The sequence below is a fragment of the Saccostrea cucullata genome, unplaced genomic scaffold (assembly GCF_032062105.1).
Source record: "Saccostrea cucullata isolate Sc308-1 unplaced genomic scaffold, CSIRO_AGI_Scuc_v1 ctg112, whole genome shotgun sequence".
In the NCBI taxonomy this organism is placed as follows: domain Eukaryota; kingdom Metazoa; phylum Mollusca; class Bivalvia; order Ostreida; family Ostreidae; genus Saccostrea; species Saccostrea cuccullata.
The window spans coordinates 680,926-704,238 of record NW_026939726.1 but is presented as its reverse complement, the minus strand read 5'-3'; the positions used below and the strand labels follow the sequence as shown (position 1 = coordinate 704,238).

The window sequence follows — 23,313 nt, the reverse complement described above, 5'->3', positions numbered from 1 at the left end:
TTGTAGAGAGTATTATTTAAGAAGCTCTGTGTAACTCCAACCCTAATAGGGTTGTCTCTAAGAATTGAAAAAGAAGAGGACATTTAAAAAGCAGAAGGGGATCTGGAGTTCCTCCCCTAATTGGAAGTTTAGGAGGAATACCAAAATAACCGGGGACTACATTTTTATTGGTGAGGAAATTCCATGGCTACTGGGTCTTAGGGACAACCCATAATCCAGTGTTAGTATTAATGAGAAAGATTTACTGAAATTTGTTGTGTTTCAAATTCTACTACATGTACTTTGAATTTCTTGATGTCAGATATATTACCATAAACTAGTTTAGTTTTAACAAAGATTTCATAAATGACAAGGGAGACAAGTCAAAAAGAAATGATAAAAAGGCCATATTTTTATTTTGAATTCCCCTCTTGACACATTTCTCATGCCCCAGGGTACTGGCTTCTAAACATTTTTAGCTGGTGTGAGCAGACAATTTAGCAGTTGGGAATACTGGGAGTTTGCTGCAAGCATAATTTTCTCAGTTGCAACTTTTCATGTTTTTTCAATGAGCTTTTTCTGAGGTTGACAGAAAGATCTTGAGAAACCTGAATTTGTTAGCAAAGACCCAGCCAGAGTTTGACGAGACAAATAATGAAGTAATTGAGCACTTGTCTGAATTGTCTGAGGTTCTGAAAATCAGGGTTTCATGAATAATATGGAATTGTGAAGGGAAAAAAATTTGCTTCTAGCCTAAGCTAAACACTAATATAGATCGAGGGACAGAAATATGTGAATTATAGATAGTGTGAAGTTAACCATGAAAAGAAACAGAGCTACATTGTATTATGTTTCACTAACTGATTATTGATCAACGAATACTTTTGCTTTTGTATCTGTCTGTTTTGCATGGTTATATACATATTTCTCTCATTTTGGGACACTTCAACAAAAAAATGGCTGTAAGTTTAGTGTGTGAATCACAGTTTTATAAAATCTGTTTTAAATAAATGACAAAAAATTTACTTTAGCAGAATTGCAGTTCATTTTGTTTGTTTTGTTATATTTTTGGATACAGACTAGACAGGTATTACATGTAGATAAGGACTGAGTTGTAAATTTAGATGAAGAAATTTTGTAAAAGCTGAGCTTTTTTTAAATGGTCTTTGGGGCACATTGTTTTTTTGTGCTGTATTGTAAAGGCCGGTATACACGATAAGATTTGTATTATAAGATTTGTATTATAATACAAAATCTTACTGTGTATACACTCTTAAACAGTTATCATAAGATTTTATGTCTTGAAAGGCATCTAACATAAAATGAATGAAAATAAAACGAGAGAAATTTTATCTTCTGAAAATAATTATAAAGACTCCACATTCTGTAAGAATATATACAGAAGTAACAGAACAAAAAATGATAGGGTAAAAAGTAAAAATAGAAATCATACTTGTCAAACTAACTAGTAAAGAGAAATGCTGTGAAGAGTAGCCTCGCTTTGTCTGTGCACTCTCAGATCTCCACATATCTATTGATTTTAGTGCAGATCAAGTAAACAGGGCTGAGACTAAGGAATAATACACCTACATACAGCTGATATATATCTGATAACAAGAAACTTCTGGCAACAACTAGTGAAACTGATATTCTTCTTCAAGATTTGTGTATCACTTGTGTCTGATTATCAAATGCTTTGAAAAATAAAAGTGATATAAATTTTAAAACCTTTGATAAAGATACTAGTTTAAAAATAACTTAATTTTAATAAAAGAAACCACTTTGATAAAGATACAAGGTTCTTTTTTTTGGCAGATAGTGTATGGGAAATCTATTACAATCAGCATATTGTATGAAGATAGTCTCAGACATTTCTAAAAAATTAAAATATTTGTAGATCAGAATTACAGATTAAATTTAAGGAAATATCCATACTCCTAATGAGATTCTTTGGCGTACTGTGTAGAGGCAGATGTAGCCTTGGTGATGTCACTGACATTTTTCAAATGTTGCTGTAAATTTATTAGAACATCACCTGGTTCAAAGGCTCAAATGAACTTTTGCTGTTGTCATCCTTGGCATCATTGTTTTTGTAAACTTTTCACAATGATAGGTAACATTTTTATTACTTAGGAAATATAAATATATGTCTCAAAGCAGAGAATTTATAGGATTTTACCATATTTCTGTTCATTTGAAAAAAGGGGAGGGGGATGTATCCATACTTATTAGGTACCTGTGGATCTAGCCCATATAATGGAATCTTCCAGAAGACCAATAGCTATTCATAACACCATGTTCACTGTAATAAACTTTATTTCTAAAATATAGAAACAAAAATCTGAAAAAGAACTGCAAGGCCATAGTGAATCAAATGAGCATTCTGGCCTAGGGGGCTCTTTTTTTCTAGGTAAGACGTACCATTGATTAACATTGATTTGTTGGCGGTGAACATTTTATCATAGCAAATGTACATATGAAATTAATTCAAATTATACATTCTGCCTACAATATCATCTGTATAGACAATGGTTAGCTTCTAATCAACATTTATATCTTTGGCCGGTTGTTTACCTTCAATTAATGCTCCCCTAATTTTCAAACCTCAGTATCTTTCAGATTACATTTAATTAAAACTAACGATGTTTGAAATTTTGCATGTTTATGGAACAACTCTAAAACAGATATGTTCTTGTTCTTTTCTCTTCTCTAAAAAATCTTGCTTAATAAGTCATAAATTTTAGGTCGGTTGACCGATTTCCAGAAAAGCTCATTAGATTTCTGGTGATTATGTAAATATATGACTCTGTGATCTCCCTGTTATGTTCTAGAGGAAACCAGTTTCTACAAAAGAACATCAAATTTTTCCAAAAACCCTGGGACTTGGTGATCATCAGCTACCACTAGGAACTGCATCTATCATTATCTTGTGCAGCAGCGATCACTAAATAAACTGATATCTTTTTGCAGAATGAACTATCCTATTAGTTATGGTTTCTGTCACAAAACATTGTTTTAAGAAAATGAAAAACCTATTCTCTGCATTTATCTTCATTTTCCTTCTGTCGGTTTTCTTTTGAAATCCATATCGTACAAATGAGGCAGTTGTGTATATGATGTTGATTTTTATGTCTTCGGCTTGAGAAAGCTCGGGACTAATCATCAGTGTCTGATTTTGACATAAGCAGAGGAAATTTACGTCCCTTGTTTTTATGCGTTTCCTGATGATTCGGAGTTAGGAAGACTGGTCAAAAGCTTTTTTATCTCCAGCACTCAGGATAATAATGTCTCGTCATAATTACGTACAGCTATAAATGACTTGGTGAATTGACGAAAACAAGAATAATAGTCAATATTCAACTATTATTCAAGCCAGATAGAAGAAAGTATGGTAAAAAATATAATATAAAAAAAAGGGAGAATTTGGAAAGGAAATTGTCTTTATTGGATACCTCTACTTATCTAAGCTAATTTGTTTAGATTTGTTAGATTTTGGTTTTCAGAGAATGGGTGGTCGAAGGAACCATGCACTTTAACTTTATTAATAATTACAGAAGTGATACAATTTGAATTTTATTTGATAGAAGAACGTGTCTCAGCTTTAAGTAATATGAAAGCTCTATCTCTTTTCATTAAATAATTATGACCAAGGTTGAAGTTTTTGAAAAGTTTGTCAAACTTCAAGGTCAAAGTCACAATCAAAAATTATAAAGGAATTTAGAAAGGTCTTGTCACAGGTAATAAACATGTTTAACATGAAAGCCATGTCTTGTCTTATTCAAAAGTTATGGCCAATTCAATGTAATGTTCAATTTTTTTTTAAGTAGGTCAAACTTCAAGGTCAAGGTCACAGGGTCAGAAATTACAGTGTATTTATAAAGGTCTTGTCACAGGTAATATACATGTGTAATATGAAAGTCCCATCTGTTCTCATTCCAAAGATATGACCAAGGTTAAAGGTTTTGTGACTGACAGACAGACAGACAGCTAGACAACTGAGATTTAATTTCCCCTTGCTTTTGCAAAATCGGGGGACAAAAACAAGATTACAAGTAATATTAACAAGCAAATTCAAAGAATTGTGGTCCCACGCTTTCGGTGTCTTTTTGGGTGAGATGTCATTTTTTATGACATATTGTGTCTAATATGAACGCCCTATCATAAGTCATCTATTTACAAATTATCCCTGAACTCCAAGGTCAAGGTCAAAGGGTTAATGTTCTTGGTATCCAATGAAGTCTTTTTAAAAGGACTACATATGTGAAGTATGAAAACCCTAGCCCTTACCATTCAAAAGCCATGATCAAGGTTAAAGTTTTCTCATAAGTACAAAAAATCTCCAAGGTCAAGGTCAAAAGGTCAAGGTTGATGGTATCAAATAAATGGTCTTGCCACAAAGAATACATATGTGAAATATGAAAGTCCTGGTTTCTACTGTTCAAAAGTTGTGGCCAAGGTCAACATTTTTGAAAAGTAGGTCAAACTCCAAGGTCAAGGTCCAAGGGGCAAAGTTCTTGGTATTCAATGAAAGGTTTTATCAGAAGAATTATATATATGAAGTATGAAAGTCCTAGGCCTTAGCATTCAAAAGTTATGGTCAAAATTAAAGTTTTTTCATAAGTACCGAAATCTCCAAGGTCAAGGTCAAAAGGTTAAAGTTGTTGGTATCCAATAAAAGGTCTTGCTACAAAGAATATATATGTGAAATATTAAAGTCCTAGTACTTACCATTCAAAAGTTATGGCCAAAGCAAAAGTATGGAATTTTTGTGTAAAAGTGGGTCAAACTCCAAGGTCAAGGTCAAAAGGTCAAATTTGGTGGTACCCAAAGAAAGGTCTTGTCACAAGGAATACACATATGAAATATGAAAGTCATAGCTCCACTAAATCAAAAGTTATGGGCAAGGTTAAAGTTTTTGTGACGGACGGACAGATCAGACGGACGGACGGACAGACGAATGAGATTTAATGTCCCCTCGCTTTCGCGAAAGCGGGGGACAACAAGCAAATTCAAAGAATTGGGGTCCCCCGCTTTTGGTGTCTTTGTGGGTGAGATGTTATTTTTGTCTCGCCTGCGACGAATGTCGCGAAGCGAGACATAGCGACCATAGATTCCGTCGTCGTCGTCGTCGTCGTCGGCGTCCAACTTTTGGTTAACCCAAATGTCAAAGTTTTATAAACTGCAATAACTTTCTCAAATTTTATTCAGTCTTCTTGAAATTTGGACACAATATTCAGTATGGATAAAAATTTATATCCCAAGTATGATTTTGAAAAAAAAAATTCAAATTTTTCCGTATTTTTTCCTTAAGTTGGACTTAGTTTTTTCATGATAATTTATGGTGAAGACCTATATTCCAGCAACTATAAGTTATAGGGATATGATAATTAGTCAGTGGATACATCATGGGTAACCACAAACGTCAGTACCAGAATTAGGTCATCTTGACCTACATTTTTCTGCATGAGTGACTTTGGTTAAATTTTTGGTGGAGGTCCATATCTCAGCATCTATAACTTATAATGGCATGATGATTTGTCATTGTACAGGTTATAAGTAACCAACAACATCAGTACCAGAATTAGGTCATTTTGACCTACATTTTTCTGCATGAATGACTTTGGTTAAATTGATAATGGAGGTTCATATTTCAGCAACTATAACTTATAGTGGCATGATAGTTAGTCAGTGGATACATCATGGGTAACCACAAACGCCTGTACCAGAATTAGGTCATCTTGACCTACATTTTTCCGCATGAGTGACTTTGCATAAATTTATGGTGGAGGTCCATATCTCAGCAACTATAACTTATAGTGGCATGATAATTTGTCAGTGGATACATCATGGGTAACCACAAACGCCTGTACCAGAATTAGGTCATCTTGACCTACATTTTTCCGCATGAGTGACTTTGCATAAATTTATGGTGGAGGTCCATATCTCAGCAACTATAACTTATAGTGGCATGATAATTTGTCAGTGGATACATCATGGGTAACCACAAACGCCTGTACCAGAATTAGGTCATCTTGACCTACATTTTTCCGCATGAGTGACTTTGCATAAATTTATGGTGGAGGTCCATATCTCAGCAACTATAACTTATAGTGGCATGATAATTTGTCAGTCTACACATCATGGGTAACCAACAATATCAGTACCATAATTAGGTAATCTTCACCTACATTTTCTGCATGAATGACTTGATACATATACAGTGGATTTGATTTCAAAATGCAAGTTCAAATTATTGCGACTCATAACACGTTGCAATATTCGCAATAATAAAAACATCACAATAATTTGTGAATTTACAGGGTATATGTATATATATATAAATGCCAATATAATCGCCAAGGGATTAGATATTAAGTCAGCTGTTCCATTTCTTTATTATTGTATTTCAGGATTGTTTCCATTCTTTTACAGATATTTTTGTTACACAGTAGGTAAACATCAGTGTTTTCATTTTAAATGATTTAATACCTGGTGGCAAGATGTTCTTAATATTCTCATAATAAATAATTAACATTTCAAGAGGAAAATGTTGTGTTCATCAGTATGCAAAAGTTATATATTAAATCCATATAAAATATACCTATAGTCAGTCCAGATAGAAACGTTTTACAGTTCTTATTAAGTCCATGACAATATCTCTTTAAAAACCAGCAAAATGACTCGATCCACTTTTTGAGTTATTCCTTCTGAAATGTCAATAAATGCTTCAGTTTATCAGACAATCATTTCTTACTAACCACAGCGACAGCAGGCGAGACACAGGGTTGCGGGCAACCCTTACGTACTTTTTTATAACATATTGTGTGTAATATGAACATCTTATCATATGTCATTTATTTAGAAAGTAACATTGAAGTTGATTTTTTTTAAGGATGAAAACCCTAATCCTGACCGTTAAAAAGTTATGGAGAAGTAAAAATTTTTTTAAAGTAGGTCAACTTCAAGGTCAAGATCAAAGGGTCAAAGTTGTTGATATCTAATGAAAGGTTTTCTCACAAGAATAACATATGTGAAGTATGAAAGCCCTAGCCCTTACTGTTCAAAAGTTATGGTCAAGGTTAAAGTTTTTTCATAAGTACGTAAATCTTTAAGGTCAAGGTCAAAAGGTCAAAGTTGTTGATATCCAATGAAAGGACTTGCCACAAAGAATACATATGTGAAATATAAAAATCCTAGTATCTACCGTTCAAAACTTGTGACCAAAGTTAAAGTTTTTTTTAAAAAAGTTGTTAAAAACTCCAATGTCAAAGTCAAAAGTAAAAGTTGTTGGTATCCAATCAAAGGTCTTCTCAAAATAATTACATATGTGAAGTATGAAAGCCCTAGCCCTCACCGTTCAAAAGTTATGGTCAAGGTTAAAGTTTTTTCATAAGTACGTAAATCTCCAAGGTCAATGTCAAAACGTCAAGGTTGTTGGTATCCAATGAAATGTCTTGCCACAAGGAATACATATGTGAAATATAAAAGTCCTAGTATCCACTGTTTAAAAGTTGTGACCAAGGTTAAAGTTTTTAAAAAGTAGTTAAAACTCCAAGGTCAAGGTCAAAGGGTAAAAGTGATTGGTATCCAATCAAAGGTCTTCTCACAAGAATTACATATGTGAAGTACGAACGCCTTAGTTCTCACCGTTCAAAAGTTATGGTCAAGGTTCAAGTTGTTTCATAAGTACGTAAATCTCCAAGGTCAAGGTCAAAAGGTCAAGGTTGTTGTTATCCAATGAAAGGTCTTGCCACGAACAATAAATATGTGAAATATGAAAGTCCTAGTACCTACTATTCAAAAGTTATGGCCAAAGTAAAAGTTTGGAATTTTTGTGTAAAAGTATGTCAAACTCCAAGGTCAAGGTCAAAAGGTCAAATTTGGTGGTACCCAAAGAAAGGTCTTGTCACAAGGAATACACATGTGAAATATGAAAGTCATAGCCCCACTAAATCAAAAGTTATGGGCTAGGTTAAAGTTTTTGTGACGGACAGACTGACAGACTGACGGACAGACGGACAGACAGACAGACGAATGAGATTTAATGTCCCCTCGCTTTCGCGAAAGCGGGGGACAAAAAGTAAGTGTCTTCGACTGATCCAAATATTATTAGATAGATGCATATGTGTGCTGAGAAAAATAACTGACATTCTTGTAGCATCCAATCTGTATATATTCTGCCAAATCTGTGGGCAAATTTGACCTTATTTACCTTTTACCTTAATTTTATAAATCCTTTTTGTGTGTGGACGTTATTCACACTCACTTTATTTTTGGGGAGGAGTGTGTGAGATAGGGAAGAAGTATGTTTTATAATTTTTAGGAGAGGGTCATGTTACCATATACATTGGCTTCTAAAAAAATCAGCCTGATAATAAATCAATGTAACAATCAGCAGAAAGAAACACACTGTTTTTTGAATGATTTAATATTTTTTTGAGGAATACTTCACAATGGAGAAAGTTCTCTGTTCTCAAAGACTGTTTAGCATCCCCCCCCCAAAAAAAAAAAATTCAAAACTAAATTAGGATCAGTATCCTATTCTTTCAAATAAAATTACAATTCTCGGTTAATAACTGAAACGTTTCATTCAAGTATTGATTCTGCTTGTTTGAAAAAAAGTAGGTGAATGAAGGTAAAGAGATTTTTTCCATAATCCTGTGATTTAATTAGCGAGGGATTATTCCATAGTGAACATAAACACATTAAGTTAAGTTTAATTTACAGTCCATGATATATTTATCTACCAACAATTAAAGGTCTTTTTCATTAATGTGTTTGTACAATGGAAATTGATGAGTATTGGCTTCATTTTGAAAAGATAAAAAGGCTCTTCTCAATGTACAGTCAGATCACTGGAGTTTATTTGCATAGGGATTCTATTAGGGTGTCCGCTATGTTTTCCCTTCGTTCATGACTGCCCAGCTACACAGATGAAATGTAATGAAGTCAGAATCTATGTAGTATATATTTAATACCAGTGTACAAGTTACACTGTGCATCAATAATGTTATTGGGCTCAGAATCCCACCGGAAAATTTTTCGTATAGCTCTAGCCATCTGACCTTATAAGTAAACTGTAACTCACCCCTCCGAACACATATTGAGCTCCTTTTAGGAAAAATTTACTGGCATGCTTTTCACCTGATTCCCAAATTAGTTTGGAGAAAATGTGCACTGAATGCACAGTGGTTAGTCAAATTACAGAGGGAGAGATGCTTCAATGGGTCTGTTAGAATGGAGCTGCATTATTAGAAATTGTTATGTTTAGTGGCACTGTTATTTGATGTCTTCTTAAATAATATCAAAGTCGGATCTGGAATTTAAAACTGAAGTCATATTTTCCTTTTGATCCTGTGTAAATGAAGTAACAAAAATCAGTACTGATGCAATGTGTTTTAGTGATATATGGTCAAGAGTCAAACATAAAAGGACTGTGGGAGAGGATATTGACTGAATAAACAGCTCCGAATGTGATGAAAATTATTTCCATTTAGAGTTGCATCAAAGCTTTAATTAATGTTTACCTCTATGTCATTGGAAGTTCTTCTTCAATTTGCATTGTTCCGTGTGATGTTGACCATAAAAATTCTTTAGCAGACATTGATGTCAATACTAGGGTCTTAAAAATGGTTAAAGAGATGGGGGTATTTTTTCTCTGTCATGGACGTGATACAATGATGATTGAATCCTTGATGCATTCAGGTTGCTTGGGATTTGAAACTTTGTCAGTTTAATTTTTTATTCCTCTTCTGAAGAATCTCTTATCTTTTGTTAACACTGGCATTTACAAAACACTTTGCATCATAGACATGCTTGTAATTTGTTGTGATAGGAAAGTTTGTGAAAATTTAAATGTGTTGGCATGAATTCATCCCACCAGCATTTTGACAAGGTGTTTGGAAATTTTGCTTACATTTACAAGTGTAAACTTTCAAGGATCACTCGCATGAAGATACTGGTGCAAGAAAGTCACTGTTTACAAAGTTTTGATGAGTTGAAAATTTGTGCTTCTCCAATATATTTTTACTTAAAAAATATATCTGATTTGAGTGTCTCTTCTATCGGAACTGAATGAAAAAGAAATCTATTTTGTATCTGGATTCAATCTCTTGTGATATCAGTAGTACTAATTGCAACCTCTCAAGCACACTTAACCAGGTCTTGAGGGTGGAATTTCCTTGAATTATTAAAAGCCAGGTATTTTTTTCCTGTAACCTATCAAACTTTCAATCTTCTTGGAGGTAATTCTACTAACACTTACCTGAGAGGCTAAACTATATACCTGTATGGTTTCCATGGATACCAGGCAATAGAGACAATACATTTTTCTTCATCCAGTTTTATTTCAGTGATTTTTCCCTGTATTAAAAAAAAATAATATTGCTTCCACAATGAACAAGGAACTAGATGCAGCTTTATCATGCAAAATGTTGACAATAATGAACGGTTTTCCTATGATCAGTGACTTTTGCCAGATAAAGAGGAAGGCGTACTAAGATAAGGACATGATGTTTGGTCAGGAGCTCTTCGGTAAATGGCTCACATTGATTCAGGTAATTCAAATTGATCTGACACGCTGAGGTGAAAGGCAACAAGGAGCAGGGATGACCAATAGTGTTTGTAGGAACAGCATCAACCCTCTGCCTGAGAATGCTTCCAAAATCTCCACGCTTGTCAAGTTTAAGAGAATTTTGAAACTGTCCTCTGTAACTAGGTCTAGCTCTAAGACTAAGTCCAAATATGGTAATAAGTTTGGTCGAGTGCATTTTGAGGAGGATTTTAATTCACCTAATGAATTGTTGCAAAACTGGGCCATACCTTACAACCAAAGACGAGGCTTTTGCTATGGTGACCATGACTGGGAATGCTGGGTAAGGTTTTTGAATTTAAATTGTGACTGGTACAGGAGAGTTATAATAATAAAAGAGAATAGTAAGGACTTTTTATTTTTGTAAAACAATACCTGATGAATGAAGAATGGTTGCCTATTTCTAGAAGAATTTCAACTGTACATTTGTCATTTAATAACTTGAACTATTTGCATACAAAATAATGATCAGATGAGGAGTTTGTTTTATTAAATGAAGAGGTCAAAGTTAAGTGTAATTTTCACTTAGGAGATATTTTTGATAATGAAATTCTTTATTAAAAGCTAATTAAATATTTGAAAAATGTTTCTCTATTAAGTAATAGAAGTGGTATGCTTATAGTGACTTCAGAGGCCATTTTTACTACCTATATATATATTTCTTTAATTTGTTTTAAGGAAAACTTGAAGATTATAAATATATTTATTTTCTCTAGTAAATGTTACTTTTTGGATGTTCAAGATACAAGTATGGTACGTTTGCTCATTAGATATGTTTAGAGCTGATATAAACTGATAAATGATGATTTTGCTGGTAGATAAATTAAGGGAAAAAATTAAGATCAGTTATATGGTTTTTGGCTATTTTTTAGTTGGTGCATCTGTACACATATAACCCATTTAATGAGCTATTTTAAGATCACATCAACTTTTGAAATTGTTCACATGAAATACAGTTTTTGCTTCATTAGATGAAACACAAGAACTAAGTGCAAAAGCAAAGAATTGAAAAACATTCAAAATCCATTAGACGTTAGAAATTGCAATGGAAACAGTAGAACACAAAGTATCAAATGTTGAGCCTCATTGAATCAATAACACAAATTGAAGTTTGATGGACTCCGGTTCTACAATCCTAGATTTGGTGCAGTATGTACAGGAGGCAGACTTATGAACCTCTTTTAGACCAGGCATAATCCTATCAATTTTTTGTGCTAAGAAGGAATGCAGCACAGTGGCCTTCTGGGAAATTTTCACTGTCGGTTAGGGTCTGATTTTGGAGAAATTTAATGTGCATCGCTATACTGCTGCTATGTAAATCAAAGGCAAAATATAGACAGAGACATAAATATTATTAAAGTTGGCAGCATTTTCTCTAGTATAAAACCGTAATATTAAGTCTTTCTCTCTTGATCAATAGGGCAGAATTTATGACATTATCTTAGAAAATTAAAACATTTTGAATTACCCTTTGTTATCTGATGTGAGCTTAGCAGATGAAATTAATTTTCTGAATATTGTTTTTGGTTGAAAGTATGTAAAATTTTTCATTAATCAGGAAAGGGCTGACAGCTAAGAAATTAATTATCAGTAAGACACACAAAAACTGATTAAATAGGTGTGGTGTACATGTAGTTATAATTTGCACTGCAGTCAAACTCATCTATGAGTTGTTGCCTTTGGATAATGATTTTGAGTGATGTAATATATTTATTCAGAGCTGAAAGATTTGTATAAATGTGTGTAGTAATATAATTACAAGTTTGATGAAGTACATGCCTTAAAATATTTGTATATGACCAGAATCATCTTGTACACAACCTGTCCATCTGTTTATCTGTGTTACAAATAGATACGTGAGACAATCTTAATTAACGAGCCAAACATATGTTAGATTAAAGAAGCAGTTTTAATTTGTTTGATTGATAATGTATCATGAGAACAGCTGCATATTTTGATCCATAAAAAAAATGCAGTGTGCATATGACTTTACCATACTTCAGTTGAAAAAGAAAGTATTATAATACGATATATCATTTTCAACAATTAAGCAAGACCTATTTAGAACCCATTGCTAGCAGCTAGTGCACTGCTATTTAATCTAATCTCTTAAGTATAGCATGTCATTTCTCTGATCACAAACCAGGAAGAGATGTTAGGTCTACAAAGTACAGTAAATGTGACATGGTAGCTGCAGATCTTTTATGTCAGTGGGAAATAAGGAGTTCTGTTCAATACTTCAATCTCTGCTTCTATAATTTAAAGCTTGATACAGACGTTTATGTTTTATATGCAAATATAATTGAACTAGATCATATAAGACAGAATCTGAGAGTCAATAGTTTGGATTCTTTAGGACTTGTATAAAACATTTCCTCAGGGTTTTATTGAAAGATCAGAACTGCATTCATATAATGCTATTTATAGAAGGGAGAGAATTTGCTGCATGCAATGGCCAATCAATTGTGAAGGATAGAGTGAGTAGCTTTTCATGTCAGACAGGATTTTTGTCTATATTCATGTTTGTTTGTCTATCTTACTCAATTGTTTTAGCTAAAAGTTTTTTTTCATTCTGATTAAAAGTTTTTGAAAATCAAATTTTGAACAGAAAAAAAGAACATTAGAAACATAAGATTGGCAAATGACATTAAATGCCAAATATTAGTGCACAATAAAATAAATTCTGTTCAGCTTTAAACTTGACAGGCATAATTTCCTTGGGCAGAAAAAAATTGTTTTTATTGTCAAGGTTAGGGGTCAAGGTCTCGAGGAAAGTTGAGACAGATGAGTTTTCAAATGAAATTTTCTTTCATAAAAAGACTTTTTTGGACTCATCATTCATAGAATATTAAAAGAGGGTCATGATCATAATTTGAGTATGAAGCAGTTTTGCATCAGTGCATGGTTGTCAAAGTTTGAAAAGTATCAGAGAAAAAAATGGGAAATTAATTAAACAATATTTTTGAATTACTGAAGAATTATAAATGACCCCTGTTTCTATGTCTCTGAGGTTAGTTACCATCTGTAATAGTGAATCATTTGGAAGCTTTTAATACTTGATAAAGTGATTGCATTTGATAGAAAACCTGTCATGGAACCTGTGTCAAGGCAACAAGGAATGCCATATTGAAAATTTGTGTGCATCACATCTGTATCGCAAATGTTTGATCGTATGTTGTTTTACATCTAGGACCAGAATTTTTCATTCAAATAGAGACATCACCATACTGCTCTGAATTAAGACCTTTTTTGGCACTCAGTGCCATTGAGCAGTGAGGGTCTTTATCATGCCAGTACCTGCTGTAACACAGTGCCTCAGTATTTAAGGTCTCATTTGAAGGACCTGCAACTTTCACTTCAAATTTAGTGCGGAGCACTTGGTGAAGAAACAGTCAGTATGTTTATTGATTCAGTCGCAGCCGGGGCTCAAACCCAAGACCTTCAGATCAAGAACCAAATAAGCTACCATGAAGCTGCAAATGTTTGAACATGTGTTTATGATACTGTCATAAAAATTTGGTTTCTTATAGGAGAAAAAATATAGGTTCACTACAAGTTAATCGTGGTCAATAACGGAGGAAAAAGAATTTTAGTACATTCTTATACATGTACAGAACTTGTGTAAGCATTATAATGCTAAGGTAATGGAGGGTTGATTGTATGCCTTTAATTTTGCAATCTAAAAAAAAAGGTTGAAGAATGAGAATTTTTCATATTTATCCATGTGGAGATAATTGTCCTGCAAGGACAATTCTTTTCTACCAGTTACTTGTTAAATATGGTTAGTTTGTGAAATGTTTCAATTGAAGTCATCAAATAGGCGCTGTGAAAGTGTAATTACTTCAAAAATCCCTGCATTGCAAACGCCACTGGATAACGATGATTGTTATTGGAGAAAATGGCACTAGATATCACTGTCCTATACAAGTGACATTGAGCATGTTGAGTAAGGATTCCTGTACACTGCTGCTTTTCCTCAGAACTAGATATTTTTACTGGGAATCAATTGGATTAATCTGACACCATGTATGACATTCTGTAACTCTTACATTAATCTTGATATATCTGTTGGAAGAAAGATTTTTCTGATTCTTTAGGGAAAAATCTTGGAGACTTTTGCTATTGGGAATTGCTTTTTAGTCTAGACTTGGCCACTAAATTGGAAGAGCTGAGCCAGTTAAATGAACTGTTTTACTAAGTAAATTTCTCTTGGAATGGTGGTGAATTTGAAGCATGCATTTGAAAACTTCTCGTTAAATTGCCTGAATACTGTTTTGTGTGATATCCTCAGCCATGATTTGTGCAATTTTTCACCTGAAAGTCGATGATAAGATCTGTGTTATATTTGACAAGTTTTCTCTTTCATAATTTGAGATGCGCCAGTTGGGAGATTTTCTCGGCAAAGTGCGTTCCTTTTTTGCTCAGAGTTTCTTTTGCTGTAGAAGGAATGCTTTCATTGAGCCCTATCATAACATGAGTTCCTCTAGTACTGTGGAATCATATTATAACAACCGCCATGAGAGATCCATGGTGAGACTGTGTGCTTTGCTCTGGGTTCTGAAAATCCAAGAAGAAAGGTATGCCAACCAGCATTCTGCAGCCGAGTCCACTCAACAAGTCCAGGCTCATTCCTCTGAGTGTGCTCAAGTTGTAAACTCCAAATGTGCTGCAGCAAGGAAAAGGAAGGTCAGATATTTTTGATCCAAACCTAATTAAACTTGATTTGCTTGAAAGCCTTTTGTCTGTTAATATGCTACTTAATGAAGTCCTTTGGTCATCCTTGAAAGATTTTTATTGATTCCCTGATTTAATAATGATGTTCTTTTGTATCATCTAGGGTTGACAAGTTACTATGCAAATGATGACCATCCTTGCATGTCTTAGTTGTCATATCCAAACTTAGTTCTTGAGAAATCAATCAATTTCTATTGCATTTTGTCCATTCATTCTCAGCATGGACAATGATTGATGATTTATTTGAAATTGATACAAAATCTGCAGTTGTTTTTTTTTTTAAATAACATGTTTCGCAGTGAGTGTTTGGCAAGTTGCTCTTCTTGTTTTTGAAATATGAGGCCTTATAACAAACAGAAGGTCATGCAATGAAGCATTCTATCAAACACAATAAACCAAATGAATGCCACTTCTTGTGTCATGCATTAAGTTTTATTGAATTAATTGTCGACAGTTTCTGGGAGTCTGAAGCACACAGATCTTGGTATAAGAGCCCCAATCATTGATTTTTCTTGACTTATTTCTGCTACACTTTTGCTGAAAACCATGACAAATAAGGAATAGATCTGTCAAACTCTCAATGAGAGATCAATCTGTCAGGAGAGAAAGCGACGGCTATATCCCCCTCTGGTAGGGAAGTGAGGATGTCATTAAGGCGTTTGTTAAGGAGTATGGAAATTAAGAAAGAGAGTAATTTAAAAATCCAGAATTCAAAAAGGAATGGGAGATAAGCCAAATCTGTCTAGCTGATCATTACTAAACCAAAATACTGAGTAATCCAAAGACATATGTTTTAAAATTGCAAGCATTTTAGTCCAATGTTCAGCACAGACATTGGAACTATTGAATGCTCTGTTTAATTTTTTTATTGGAAAAAACTCATATATTCTAGAAGTAGATCTGTTTGTGTATAGTAACATATATTGATTTGGCCATTTTTCTGAGCTCTCTATTATCTTGGTATTATTCCTAAGACATATTTTGAGGCATATCATACAAATTGTATCAATTGAATTTATTTTTTATGCATTTGAGATATATGTCAAGTGCAAATGAAATTTTAAAACAAACACTTTTTTTCTGAAAGTGCTCTATAGGTAGATCAATCTGTTTATATTGATATTTGCTACTATATTCCTCTTGGCTTCTTTAAATGTATTCGTCTTGCAGATGAGTTTATTTGATTTGTGGTAAATATCATATTCAAATTTCATTACTAGTAATTGGTCCAGACATTACACACATGGGGGTAACATTGTTAAGGTAGATTCAATAATGTACTTCGAAGTTTTCCCAAGTTCCACCATAATTATTATCTCATGGTTTTTACAACATTTAGTAATATATATGCCATAAAAACTAAGTGAAACATGTATTTAATTATACATTATGTATATGAAGAGTATTTAAGTTAATATATTGAATAATCCTTGGAGAAATGCATGGTCAGCAATAGATGTGTATCGCAGATTATTAAAAAAAAATTCTAAATTGTGGATTAACCATTGGCAAGTTATGGTGGCACATTTGATACACTTAATTATTTAAAATAAAAAAAGCAGGGCAAATGATAGTTAGCTTATTTAGTCTAGTGCTATCCATTGTAGCAAGCAAGACTTCATTTTTTTAATGACATCAATGGATGTTCATTGCTGCAGGTGGAAAGAAAGGTGCTAAAGTTTATTGAGTAGTACATGGAAAAGAAAGTGCTGAGCTTTATTATGAGCATCACAAACTCTGTAAAAGTAAATGGATATGAAAATCACGTTGCTTTTGATAGATAGTTGTAAAAAACTAAATGTGTAGTTATAGTTATAAATGATTTTGTCCATGCCTATACATGTTCTACAATTGAGTTTTACTTTTGTTTGACAGTTGTATGATAAGATCAACACACAGACAGTGAGCCCTGTCCACCCGCCACCAGATGACGCTGTGGAGAGGTCACGAGAGGTAAATAATTTGTTGACCTTGTCATGACTTCAGAACTCTCCACGTATTGTACATGTTGTACATCTCCAATCAATGGAATGAAATAAATTATACACAAGAACTTTTTGCTACATCCCCTTCAAACAGGATCTTGACCAACAAACATGGCTAGGCTGTTGCACCCAACTATATACAGGCAAAGGATACAAGGTCCTAATCAACCAATTAAAATGCATGTTGTATAGAACAAAACCCATGAATCAAATTGTTCAAATCCAAAAGTGACATCATACTGTGCATCATTATATCAATTGTCGGATACCCATGGGTGATCTAAGGAGAGAAATTGATTTTTAAAAAGGAACCAATCAGATTCTTTATTGGATTTCACAATTGCCCACTCAGATTCAGTTGTATTTGTGTATTTCAGACAAATTCTATAGTGTTGTTAAATGCATTATCATTTCAGTTGCAGTGTATAATTTCAAGCAAGATTTGCTATAAAAGGGGTTCCCTAAACAATGAATATCATAAGTATTACATTGCATGTATTTATTTTTCCTGGAAATTAAATAATTTAGATTTCTATTGACTTATTTAGATACCAATTTACAAATTTAAGAATTAAGTTCTATTCTAATTCAACCCAATAAGTCACTTCAAGTAAAATTATGGCATACTTTGTACTTTTCAATTTTTTCATATTCCTAGGTTCATAATGTGATGAAAGTCTGTCCACAAGAATATACTACAGTGTGCCAAGAATTAGAACAAATTCTGTCGAAACACCATATAATGGTAAGTTGTTAAAATTTTCTATTTTCTGCTGCATGAACTTGCAGATGTGAAGGTTTTTAGTGCTTTTTCATAATTGTTTAACTGCTCAAATGTCAACTGACATTTGTAGATGTTAATAACTAATAGCTTTCTTATGTTAGTTTATGGGTAAGAAATGCCACATTTTACCAAGTTCTGAAGGATTTAGCAGGCTCCAAAGAGCCTTAATAATTTTTTCCATTTTACTATGTTTAGATAAATGCATAAAGGTTTCCAATTTATTGCTTTTATATGTTTTATGCATAGGCGTTGGAAGCAAATTGAAAGTAAAGGAGGGGGGCTTAATTGAAAGGGGGGCTAAACCAACAATTTCCCCAAAGGCCCAATTTTCAATGTTATGTCCATCACTGAAATGTAAAAAAAAATCATAATAAGAGCACCATTAAGAGTTGAGGTGTCTTGGTCTAGTCCACAGAGGCATTTTCTACATTTTAGCTACCTGGTACATTGCTTTGAAAGAAATGTGATGGAAATAATGCTTGTAGTGATCAAGCAGGTTCATGCATTTATGGATGCCCAGATAAGTCATATTATAGAGCACCTTCTGCAGTTGGAGGGGGGGGGGGTTATTCTAGTTTTCAGTTTAATTTCTTCCTCACTGTTACAGGAGGAAATGTTAGATCATTTTTCTTGAATAGAGATTAAAGCTAGTGTAAGGAAGAAATTATTAATTCTTAAAAAATTTAATTTATATACCCTAAAATCTTGAAAATAAGCCGCGGCTTATTTTAAGTTTTGGTAAGAAAGGTGGGGGCTTATTTTCAAAACCGGCTTATTTTCAAATTGCGGCTTATTATCAATGCAAAAAAAATGGTAAGAGAAGAGAGCACAATCATGGTTTATTTTCAATACAATCATTGAATAAAGTGTAATCGATAGAATAAAGTGTAATCGATAGAATAAGGACTACTTGTTTGATCTAAAATTAAAAAATCAAGCATATAATAAAATAAAATAATTACAACAATACTTTGATCAGTATCTTGCGTGTAGAAAAAAAATTGAATCACTTGATAAACAAAACACATATTTAAACAACTCAATTATAAGGTACATTGAAATGTTATTACTACCAAGCCCTGCCGATCAGCAGGTTTCTCGCCTCGGGCAGTATTACCTGACAGTTAAATGCTTTACAAACAAAAACTTCCTTTTATCCATTTACTTATTTAATTATAACACCTTTAAAAACATCGTTAGCTTGTACGGGTCTATATGAGATAATTATTGTTCTGACAATTTCATAGAAAAAATTCACCATGTTAGGTGGTTCCGCAATGAAGTTTTTTAGTCAGCGTAACATGCTAACTGGTAAAGAAATTAATTTTGAAAACTACCCTTTATTAGTAAGTTTACGTAAGTTCATTAGTAGCTACAGACTTAGTTCATACTATGTCGTTGATACTCGTTCTCGTTCGTACTATGTCGTATGCAGAAATTGGTAAAGATTAAATGAATTAAAGAAAGATAACTCATTTTTTATTTTGCACAGTAAAGAAAAAATTGTCAAATTTTTCACTAGTCAAATTTTTAAGACGCGGAAATCGTCAAACGTTTAACATCTTTCCTAAATGGCATTGTCATGACTGGCTTATTTTCAAAACTGGCTTATTTTCGAGTAATTTTTAATGCAAGAAATAGGTGGCTTATTTTCAAAAACGGCTTATTATTAAATCCGTCTTATTTTCAAGATTTTAGGGTATACTGGTATTTGTGAATGATTTAAAAGCATTATGGTACTTTGAAATACTTTCAATCATTTATTATTAACATGAATTATACTTTAATTGATTGATGTTAACTGATTAAAGTAGCATTCACTGTTGGAATGATAAATAAGGTTGCCCTATACTCCAGTCAAAGGTTGAAAAGTATTCTGGAATAGGTGTCTATTCTGTTTTTAATTTTGCAATAAAATGTACCTTACACTGAGTTACAGTGGACATTCACTCATATTTCTCAAACCTTTTGCATTCTGCCTAACACATATGATTTATTTAAACCACTTTAATTGATGACTGGTATGCCTTAATATAATTTTGGTCTGGCACCATCATAACTTCTACTATCCAAATCCACATAGGATTTCTACTCCACTGAGACTGTGTATGATATCTAGGGCTTCAGACTTCCCTCTGGAATCAAATTCTGTTGCAGGTCTAGTCTCGTTCAACCAGACACTCGGCTGTCTCCGTAAATCTCCGACCAGCCAGAGGGTCTGGTAAAGATACGTATTATCGTTTGTAACGCCAAAACGAGGCTCCGAAATTCTGTTAAAGTTTTTGAGGTCCACACCTCAATTAAAATACATGATAAATTAACTTAATGATGTAAAAATCATATGTCTAAAAGTTAAAGATGTTAGATAGGAAATTTTCTAATGCTTATAGGTTGTGTTTTATTACTATTATGCAAGTCTAATTCATTTACCGTATATAACGTTTGCTTACAAAAAGGAATTTTAAAATGAAAACAAGATAGCGCCCTCTGACGGTTACAAACGCTTACGTGATTCTTTACCAGACTCTCTGCTGGTCGGAGTTCACGGAGACAGCCGAGCGTCTGGTTGAACGAGACTATCGCAGGTCCAATCAATTAAAATTGAGTTTCAGCCTTTATGCAAGTCTAATTCCTCTCCCTCTCCAGAAGAATTTAACCAATCACAGAAATGCCTGTTGCTGGAAATGTTGTGATTCCAATAGAACAGTATCCAGCTTGATTGCACATAAATATGATTATTTTCCCATTGATAATGGTTTTATGGCCCAGGCAGACATGACTCCGAGAAAAAAAACAAGCCTGCTGAAACAGTCATCTCTCCCTCCCTCTTGTTAATTGTTATCACATATAGAGAGAACTCCAGGTTATTTTTTCTTCTTCCATTATAAGCAGTGCTCATGTGGGTATGGTTGGAAGTCAGTGATTAGTATGCAGGTTCTTCTGTCAGGTTGGTTATATTTTGCCCCCCAATCCATAGATAATATAAGGGAAGAGGAAAGTGAAACCTTTGTTGATATTGAGTTCATCAGAGATAAAGAGGGAGGACTTTTATTGATTTAGAAGGCCATTTAGATATTTCGCTGGTTTACGCTGGAGTTTTCATAGCCCACAAGGTAAGGAAATTGTTTAAATGTCGAGTATGTTTTTAAATTTGTTATATTTGTTTATTATAGGGATATGCTAGGAAAATTGTTTTGTGTCTCTTGTATTTTCTTGCATCATTTAGTTGACCTTAGGTTAACATAATTTTTCTGCATATTTCAGAGCTGAGATGTGTTTCTAAAATTAAAACAATTAACATTGATGCATTTCTTATGTACAAGGGAATAAGAAGCATTTAATATAAGTGTATATGCTAACATCCTGAGTGAATTAAAGAGCATTTAATAGCTAGAACAAAAGTATAATTAAGGCCAACAAATGCTTTTTTGCAGTGGTATTGCACTGTATAAAATGTGACGTAATTACATGGACATTGTAATGATCTTATAATCAACTGAATCTATGTACAGTGTGCAATTTAGAGTTTTTATTAAATAACGGAGTAAAATACTTGTCCAATTAAAAATTAGCTACTGTCAAATTAAAAAAAATAATGTGAACAGATGTTAGTTCTATACAGATGCTGGTATTAATAACATTTCCTCTGTTGTTTGCTATAATTTCTCTGGTAGTTTTGTGCTGATTTACAAATGCAAGTGTTTTATCCAATGATATAATAGATTTTCTACTTACTTTATACATATATGTTATACAGCATTGACCTATTTCCTTGTTTTCTTATTTGTAATTATTTGACAAACAGTAGCATAATACGTCAATAACTTAATTTATAAGAAAGGTTTAACAGAAATTTTCCTTTTATACCCTAGAAAGTTTATTGACTACGTGTTTCGTCAGCAAGAAATCTGCATGATTGCTAATGGATCTACAATAAGTGTGTCTTTGACTGTCTTTCTATTACATTGAAGATGTTTCCGAAAGAAAAAAGTATCATCCCCATTTCCTATGCTCAGATCGTTACAGATAACTGATTTGTATCGAGAGAACATTTTTTATTAATGGCTACAACAGCAGTAAATGCTGGCTCAATTATTCTGCTTTTCTGAGACCAAAAAAATCAACTTTTGGCTTCAAGTAATCTACTTTGCTTCTCCCTAGCATTGACTGTAATAAAACCTAGCTTTCAGGAGCAACTTGTCAAAGCCAGTTTCCATTAAAAGTGCTTCTAATGTCATTTAAAGATACAAATGAAACAATGTCCCAAATTAAGAGAAGAGTTCAGAATTCCCTGTGAAGTTATAAATGTATATAATGAATATGGACTTCTGGAATTTTATTAAATTCCTCAAAGTATCTGTAATATCTGTTTGGCTTTGGGAACAAGCTCAAGATTTTCTTATTTAATTCAATAATTACAAAATTACAACTTCCAATTGCATCTCCATCATGAACCACTTAAAATTTTGGGCCCACTTTTATTTTTATTGTACATAAATGACCTTCCATTACATGTAAACAATTCAAATATTGATATGTTTGGTGATGATGTAACTCTGTATTCTAATAATAATAATACAAGATGTTTAGAAAATACACTAAATTCAGATCTTTGTGAGATTGAGAAATGGTGTGCTCAAAATCAAATGGTTTTAAATGTAGATAAAACAAAATGTATGTTAATGGGAACACAGCAAAGAAAATCAAAATTAGATAATCCAAATTTACAACTTTATGCCTCAGACAAAACAATTGAAATGGTTGAAACTGAAAAAATTCTTGGTGTACATATTGATGATAAGTTACAGTATGCAAATCATATTGACTCGGTTTGTAAAACGATAAATTATAAGTTATTTACTCTTCAAGGATTAAGAAATTTCTCCCTCTACATACCAGAAAACTATATTACAATGCTTATATTTTACCATCTATTAACTATTGTTTGACTATTTGGGTAATAAAGCAGGACATGGACAGACTATTTAAATTACAGAAAAGAGCAGCAAGGATTATTCTTGAATTGCGCAAGTCCAGATTCTTCTTCCAAACCACTGTTTGAAAACTTGGATGGTTAACAGTTTATGAGCTAGTTGATCTATACAAATACATATTATTATACAAAATTTTCAATGTGAACGACTCCCCAATATCTTTGTAATTTATTTGAATTTCATTCTTCTACTTCTTATAATTACGATCTTGAAATAATTATGATCTAACATTGCCGAAATTTGGTA

The 23,313-nt window shown here is 33.0% G+C and overlaps 1 protein-coding gene across 1 annotated transcript in view; it reads left to right on the top strand.

Moving 5' to 3' along the window:
• Window positions 1-23,313, top strand: part of LOC134253766 (peripheral plasma membrane protein CASK-like) — a 76,595-nt gene that overhangs the window by 36,840 nt on the left and 16,442 nt on the right. The window contains 2 exon segments of the mRNA XM_062736353.1: window positions 17,180-17,257; window positions 17,948-18,034. Of these exon segments, the coding sequence (XP_062592337.1) occupies window positions 17,180-17,257; window positions 17,948-18,034 (165 nt within the window).